The sequence below is a fragment of the Ipomoea nil genome, unplaced genomic scaffold (assembly GCF_001879475.1).
Source record: "Ipomoea nil cultivar Tokyo-kokei standard unplaced genomic scaffold, Asagao_1.1 scaffold0875, whole genome shotgun sequence".
Taxonomy (NCBI): domain Eukaryota; kingdom Viridiplantae; phylum Streptophyta; class Magnoliopsida; order Solanales; family Convolvulaceae; genus Ipomoea; species Ipomoea nil.
The window spans coordinates 115980-124864 of NW_017617303.1; the positions used below are offsets into that span (position 1 = coordinate 115980).

At 31.5% G+C, this 8885-nt stretch overlaps 1 protein-coding gene across 1 annotated transcript; it reads left to right on the forward strand.

Moving 5' to 3' along the window:
* The first annotated feature begins 2192 nt into the window (after positions 1-2192).
* Positions 2193-8502, forward strand: LOC109178930 (phytosulfokine receptor 1-like). The gene is made up of 7 exons (XM_019328480.1): positions 2193-2316; positions 4816-4956; positions 5170-5244; positions 6228-6380; positions 6486-6632; positions 7171-7410; positions 7920-8502. Exons 1-7 carry the CDS (start codon positions 2193-2195, stop codon positions 8459-8461), a joined length of 1422 nt encoding a protein of 473 aa, XP_019184025.1. The 3' UTR covers positions 8462-8502.
* Positions 8503-8885: the final 383 nt, after the last annotated feature.

The following is an 8885-nucleotide window of genomic DNA, read 5'->3' on the forward strand; positions in this document are numbered from 1 at the left end:
TTAAAAAATTTGTTTTTAATGGAAGATTTAAAATCAAATAAGAACATATTAAAGGAAAAGATAATAAAATTTTTAATTTATTATCTAGAAAACTACTAGGTGAATAGCTCATTCATATTGAGTCTTGCAAGAAATTTCAAACTTTCGGCATGGAGAAAATTTTTAAATTTGATCGAATTAAAGACTTTCCCTAAAAAAATCAATTTAAGAGACAAATTCCACAAAGATGAGAAATGCCCCATAGACAACATATGGGATTTATCTATAAAAATAAATAAATAAATAAACCCATAAAAGTTCATATTTTGAATGCTCTGGCAAATTATTTTCACTTCGAAAAACAATTAAAGAAAAAGCTATTTACCTGTTATGTATTATATACTGGTCCTCAACCTGGTGTTTATTTAAAATGGGAAGAAATGGCCCTCTTAGGGTGTGTTTAAAAATCAGGAAAATGACTTATGAAAAATGAGTCATTTTTTAAAAAATAGTTTCATTTTTAATGTTTGGTTGCATTTTGGAAAACTGTCTTGATGTTTGATTCATTTTCTAAAAAATAAGTATAATGGTATAATTAAACATTTTAATTGTATTTTCAAAAAAAAAACATTTTAATTGTTTTATTTAGAATATAAAAAATATTGATTATAATATTAAAAACAATGTACAAAAGAAATCCAATATTATTGTACAAACAAAAATTAGCACCAACTTGTTAAATCCTAAATATTAATACATCACATTCATAGACTATACAACTAAATTAATCTTACCACATTCAGACTTTTGCAGTTTCAAGTCACAAGCATCATCACCAATGTTCAACTCATACTTATTTGATTTGTAATTGTGAATAGGTGCCCTGAAGAAACGACTCGCAACCAGCTTTCAGTAGAAGTTAATCTTATTCGTAACAGAGAAAGCAGCGGAAGGACACAGAGGGTACGGGGCAAGGAAGAATAGAGGCGACAGCTACGTAGATGTATCTGAAGAAGGCCCGTAAAAATATTTTGGAGAACGACCATCTCATATTGTGGTTCTTGGGACACGGCCAAAAAAATAAAATGGAACGTAGCTGAACGAAAACCAAGCATCAAATAAATAAAAATCGGCCGGAACGAATGGGTCGGACGAATAGAGGCACCCGCAAAGGAAAAAAATGTGGAGCTGAAGAAACGATTTGCATCGACTGTAAACACAATAAAATCTTATTTGTATGAACTTTTACATGTAATATATTAATATATCTGCTTTCAAAAAAAAATATCTATTTAATTATTTTGCACAAGTACATGACTACATAACCGAGGTAGTATTCTTTTATTTTTATCATCCCAACAAACGTATGGTGATGAGGATTTTGTATTTATTTAATTTAATATAAATGTAATCGAAATTGGTCTGTAAGCTGTTGCAATTTCCATGTGATGTCTCCTAACAATTGATGCAGTGAAATGAGTAAATCGACACACGAAAATCCACAAAAAGACATCTAAATCCGAAAAAAAACATGTAACAAAATTAAAAAAATATACACAAAATTTTGTTCAATATCAGTCCACCGGAATACGATGAGTATGGGCAACACGTGATTAGTAAAACGTGACTAAGCAAATGACTGCAGAGACGCGGGCCCATGCGACCGGAATAGTATCACCTTTGCCGTCTAAACAGTTTTCTTACTACAAACACCGACGCATCGGCAAGGACAAAATAGACCGAATTTTGTCGATGTACAACAATCGAAACTCAAGGTACAAAATTTTCTGCCTGAAAAAGTCATAAAAATAAACTGAACCTTTATAAGATACACCGATATTGTCAATGTAGCCTTTATAAAATGATAGTCCACCCAACATAGTGAGTTATAGTAGGTCGGTCGGCCCATCAAAATCCTAAAATATCTAGTTAAAAAGTTAACTATTATGTACTAAAATAGTTTATTTAGTTTAAACAAATATTAATATAATTTTTAAAACCAATATAATAATTAATAAGTTCAAAATAATTTATAATCCATACAAAATTAATCCATAGTTTAAAATTTTCAAATACATTTAATGGTCTATTGACTATTGACTTTTACAAATTTTTATAATCAACTTTCAATTGGATCATAAAAAATCTATTGTTAATGTTAAATTTTATATTGTATTTGTTTAATATACTCCAACATATTCATAGCTGAAGCCATGGCGATACGTGAGGCTCTTTCATGGTTACAAGATCACAGTTACCACAATGTTCAGATTTTATCGGACTGTGCGGTTCTCGTTGCTAATTTTCGGGATGCCAGTTCTTATCGTTCATATCTTGGTATTGTCTTAGATTCGTGTTTGCGTTTATTTAATTCTTTTTCCGCTTGTTCTATTAAGTTTATACGCAGAGACTCTAACTTGGTAGCTCATGCCTTAGCAAAACATGTAAGTGCGGTTGAAGCACGATCAGTCTGGAGGGATTCTCTACCTCCCTTTATTTCTTCTGCTATGAGTTAATGCATGCAATACGAGAAGTTTTTGGTTTTCAAAAAAATACTCCAACATATTCATATTATATGTTTAACAATTATGTCAATTTTGATTGGGATGGGGTTCTGTAACAACCCAAAATTTTATTTTATAAATCCGGTATTAAGAAATTATAAAATAGCCATTTTCACTCCATTAAACATGATCCCTTCCCTATATATATATATATATATATATATATATATATATATATATATATATATATATATACTAATAAGAGCCCAAGAGAGTTAGACCTATAATGGGTAGAAAAAATGGCGGTCAAATTTTTTAATCAAATGAATGGCTCAGATTGATCAGATTTTAATTTTTCCTTAAGATTTCCTAATTTATCCTCAATGAATATGATTATCCGTTAACTTTTCCGTTAAATATTATCTTTTCCGTTAATTTTTGTTAGTTCACCGTTAACTTACTCATTAATTTCAATAAGAAAGGTCTTAGGTTCGAACCCCATCCCAATCAAAGTTGGCATAATTAGTACTCTATATTTAGTAGCTACAACAAAAAATAATACATATGCATTTCTTTAATTTAAAATTATGTGTCTACAATGTCTTTATTCAAAAAAAATTATTCATTATTAATAAATTAAATAAAAAAAATAATTTCATTAGTTATATTGTATTTATTTTTCTCCAATATAAAAATTCTTTACATTCAAATTCATCAATTGATTATATTCACTACATTATCCGATCCCTACAATGTCTTTATTAAAAAAAATTATTCATTATTAATTAAGAGAAATAATTTTATTAGTTATATTGTCTTTATATTTATCTAATGTAAAAATTTTTTACATTCAAATATTTATCCAATGTAAAAATTCTTTACATTCAAATTCATCAAAATTGATTATATTCACTACATTGTCTATTATCTTTTTTTGTGCACTATTTTTAATTAAATATCAAAGCTATAATACAAAATGATGCTATATATTTATTTACCAAGTATTTGTTAATACCATGAAAAAATTAAAAAAATATAATTAATAATGTCAATCATATTAACTACTTGAGGGATTTGTTGACAAAGGGAGTATTCAAATCACACAACAAATTGAAGTGAGAACTAACTCGCAATGTCCTTGTTTGATAATCAGCAGTTAGCGGTTAGCGTTAGCGGATTATATTAGCGAATTTGACCAGCGAATTATATCAACGGTTGGTAAAAAGATATTTGAAAAAATTAGCTATTTAGATTAACATGTAAAATGACCTAAGAGTATACATAATAATAATAATAATAATAATAATAATAATAATAATAATAATAATAATAATAATAATAATAATAATTGTTTAAAAAAAATAAAAATATATATATAATTAAGCCAATCATATTAACTACTTGGGGATTTATTAATAAAACGAGTATTCAAATCACACAACAAATTGAAGTGGGAAACTATCTTGCAATGTCCTTGTTTGACAATAAGCAGTTAGCTCTTCAATATTAGTATATATTTAATATTTTATGCCATATTTTTTATTTCCTCTCCCTTATATCCCGTATTTGGTTTCAATCATACCTATACAATTATTTTATTGACAATTATAATCAATCTTGACTATATTATCTTGCATTTGTAAACTTAGAATTGCCTATTTAAATAAGCAAATATAACATTCAATTATCTATGCATGAACAATTCTAATATAATCTTGCTTTGATATACTTTAAAGTACTTATTTAAAAGAACAACATTGGGCATTATGCCAATCGCGCAATGCGCGTAAAAAACTAGTATATATATATAAAATCAAATGAGAACAAGGTGCATGTAGAACGAAGATAGCAAATTTGATAGTGTAAAAAATCAAATACGGAGTATCTCAGAGTGAATTTCATTTTTATCAACGATTTTTATTTGAATCGATTGAGAAGTAAATGTTATCAAATATTTAATGTGCGTATATGAAATATTTTATTTGGGTTGACAATAAAATGTTCATGACTAAATATTAAGTAAATGTTATCAAAGATTTAATGTGTGTATATGCATATCTTATTTGGGTTGACAATACAATGTTCATGACTAAATATTTAAAAACATTATAGGTTAAAGTACCTACGAGGTCCATGTACTATAGTATTTTGTTCAAAATTCTTCTATTTTAATTTTGTTCAATTTATTACATGTACTTTAAAAAGTATAATTAAAGAAAATAATTTTCAAAAGAAAAAAAAAGGATACTATATAGTACAGAAACCTCTTGCGTACTTTGACCAAACATTATTTACAAGTGTATGTTGGTTTTGATATACTTTAATTTGGCAGGCCTACCAAATTTGAAAATTCTGCATTTACGAGATAATAGCTTCAATAATTCCATATTCTCAAGTCTTAAGCAGTTTCCATCGTTAAGGTTCTTAGACCTTTCTGCAAATGATGCTATAAAAGGATCACTACAAGTAAACGGTTAGTTTCCAATTTCAATGGGAAATTGATCGACATTTTTCCATCATTTCCAATATCTATCACAATTATATATGAGTTGGTTTTGTGTGAGAACATCTCAGATAAGACATATAATACTTTTTTATAAACATATAAAAAATATTATATTTTAGCTTAATATCATTATATATGTATATATTTTTTGTTCACTCACTTTTATAATCTTCTTTTAAGAGCTACTCGCGTTGACCAAATTGGAAGAATTGGATTTAAGTGAGACTGGAGTCGACAACTTTATCACCACTAAAGGTATGGCAATACGAGTCCTAATTTACAGATATTTTATGAATTCTATTGACCTTCTTAATTTGAGTCGATTAACTATGGACAATTTAGATTGGTTTACTTCATTGTCGGTCTTTATCAATTAAGATCATAAGTTGAGATTTATCCGGTGCCTACCCTCGAATAGTAGTTGCGGGTTTCCCTAGTCACTCAAATTGCTATAGGAAAAATATTACTCCTACTCTCAAATTATATTCTCAATTTATACTTCATCTCACAATTGTCACATTAAGGAGTAAAAGTGAGGAAATAGAAATAGGGAGTATATGTAGTAGAACTCTTGCTATGGTGCATGCAGTTTTACTAATTGCTATGCTAGGAGATTAATTAGTATTGAGTTCATTTCAACGGAAATTTTTTGTTTTTGGTGGAAATTCTAAATTTAGTCCCAGTTATCGTTTTTATCATTTAACATCTTAGATTATCATATTTTGGACACTTTAATTTGATCCTTTCCGATGACTTTTATGGTGAAATCTTATTTTAGTCAATGATATTTTCGTCTCTTGAAATTTTATTTTTATGTTTTGGTTTTCTGGTCGGTTTATTTTTGTTTTTTCCTCGATTTTCGTCTTCAACTGCTCCTTCACCCTGCTCTTTTGTTTTCATCTCCTTCACCAGCTCCAAATACCTAAATCAATTCTTTTGAGGGTTTCAAGGAAAAGTCATCGAAATGTTCAAAATATGATAGTTTGAGATGTTAAATGATAACAATAATAGTGTGTGATTAAATTTGGAATTGTCCTCAAAGACAAGCTAAGCTAATTAAGGGTCCTATGCTAGAACTAACTCCATTAGTATTTATTAAAGGTTGAAAGAAGATTATATTGATAAATGATTATTATACTTATTATGAATAATATAATTTAATTAGAATTGCCTTTAAAACTGTAATTATGTATATTAGTCTAAATTGTAATGATCATCATCACTTATCACTTTATCAGGCATTGTAAATGTAAGCAGCCATCTTCAAGTGCTACATCTAGATGGACTAGATAAATCAACCTCCAACTACAGCAAATTGCTACAATCTTTGACAGTTTTTCCATCACTCAACACCCTCTACTTTCAACATAATGTGATTGCAGAAACTCATTGTAAGTTTTGTTATTAATTAGCTTTCTATTTTAAGTGTTTTAATTTAATCGCAGATGTATATATGTTGTCAAATCTAAAATAATATGGTTTATAATTATTTTTAGACTTGAAAAATCTGAGCAAATTGGAAAATCTGATCTTGGATGGTTCCCCTCATGACAAAAATGTCTTTAGCAGCATTGGAGGATTGAAGTATCTCAAAGTTATTTCACTTTCTGGGTGTGGACTTAGTGGATCCTTGCCTAATAAAGGTATATATACAACTAACATTTTCATGTTTTCCCACGTAACATTTGTTTTACTCAACAAATATGCATGTCGATTTTTTAGTCAATGTTGCAGAAGGCGCTAGGCGCTAGTCGGGAGCCCGAGGGCGCCTGGCGCCTAGGTGTCTCTTAGGTGGTCGAGTAATTTGAGTATATCGTCTTTATTTTTCTCACTCAGGAGTTGTTAGACTATTATAATGTTACAAACTAGTCAACTACATATGTTAGATGATTAGTTGAGTACATGCTGGAGGAATATAGAAAAAGAACAACCGAACAGTCGAAAAATACCACTCGACCGAGTTGGGCATCGACTCAGCCTAGTTGCGCGCGCCAACTAGGTACAGTTAGGTGCCCAACTCAGTGCCTAGGGCACCTAATCAGCCAACCAACTAACAGCCGCCTATGGCTAAAATCGCATCGGCCTAGAAGCGACTAGGTCGATTTTTACAACACTGCTTTTAGTTATAGTGACTTGAACTTATTAAATTTTTTAACTATAAGCATTTTATTTTTTTTGTAGGTTGGTGTGAGCTTAAAAACCTCCAAGAGTTCAGACTTAGTAACAACGAGTTCAATGGAGTGCTTCCCCCTTGTCTAGGAAACTTGACTTCACTTCGATTGATTGATCTATCATCTAATCAATTCTCTGGTAACATAGCTACCTCCGCCTTATCTAGATTAACATCACTTGAAGCTTTAACTATTCCGAATAACCACTTCCAAATCCCCATCTCTTTTGACTCATTTAGCAATCACTCAAATCCATGGTTGCAATAGGCGCTAGGCGCTAGTCGGGCGCCCGGGCAGCGCCTAGCGCCTAAGCGGTCTAGGCGGCGCCTAGGCGGAATCTAGACGGCGCTAGGCGGGCGCCAAAAAAACAGTGGTAGACTTGCAGTTTGACAATTTTAATGAGGTTGTTTTCAACATTTATTCAAATAACACATCCAAATAAATGAATTAATGATAATTCATAAGTCATAACATCAAAACTATGGTTTTCAAAAAACAAAATTATATATATATAAATGAAAAAAATTATCAAGGTCAAGTCGATCGGGTTAACTCGGCTAACTCGACAGAAATTGACGAGTAAACTCGGCGTAATCGGCCGAGTTAGGCGCTAGGCGGCCGAATTAGGCGCTAGGCGGGTGCCTAGGCGGCCGGTCTCCTAGGCGGGAGCCTAGGGGGGAAATTGCCACGGCTTAGGGGCGCCTAGCGCCTAGGCGGCGATTACCGGTGCCTAGGCGGGATTTTTGCAACCCTGCTCAAATCTCAAATCCATATTTGCCGCCAACAATGAAGTGATTTTGGAAACTAGTTTCAAAAACCCTACTACCCCATCCTACAAACTAGAGTTTCTTAGTCTCTCCAATTGTGTAGGGCAATATCCTAGATTACCAAGCTTTCTTCTTCACCAAAATGAGTTAAGAATCATTGATTTGTCAAGTAATAATGTTGGAGGTGATTTCCCTGCTTGGTTGTTGGAAAATAACACAAAACTAGAAGGGTTTTACTTGGGTGGCAATGCTTTTAAAGGAAACCTCAAGTTTCCACAAAAACCTAATTTCCACCTTACCACTGTCAATATCTCTGAGAACAACATATGTGGACAAATCCCAGAAAATATAAATGTTGCCTTTCCAAACATGGAGGCACTAACCATGTCTTGGAACAACCTTGTTGGTAGCTTACCTTCTAGTTTTGGTGACCTTAATTCCTTAAGGTATCTTGATTTGTCTAACAACAACCTGACAGGGGAATTGCCACAGAAGTTAGCTACTAATTGTCACTCTTTAATTTATACCTTTTGAAACTGTCAAATAACAAGTTCCAAGGCCAAATATTTCCAGGACCTCTACACACATTTGAATTGATAGTCTTGCAACTTGACAACAACAACTTTGTGGGCAAGATACCTGATAGTCTCTCTACCATTTCTTTCCATCTAGAATCACTAGACCTTAGTAACAACCATTTGCATGGGGAAATTCCAGTTTCGTACTTGAAAACAAGCAGATTCGCAAAGACATTTCACCTTCCTTTGGCTATACTATATAATCAGGAGTACAATTTCTTTGATACTCACAACATCCGGGCCGAATTTACTACCAAGTTGCAAGCGCGTTCTTTTCAAGGAATTGTGTTGGAATACATGTTGGGAATTGATCTATCTTGCAACCAATTGACTGGGAACATTCCTCTTGATCTTGGAAACTTGAGCAAAATTTATGCTTT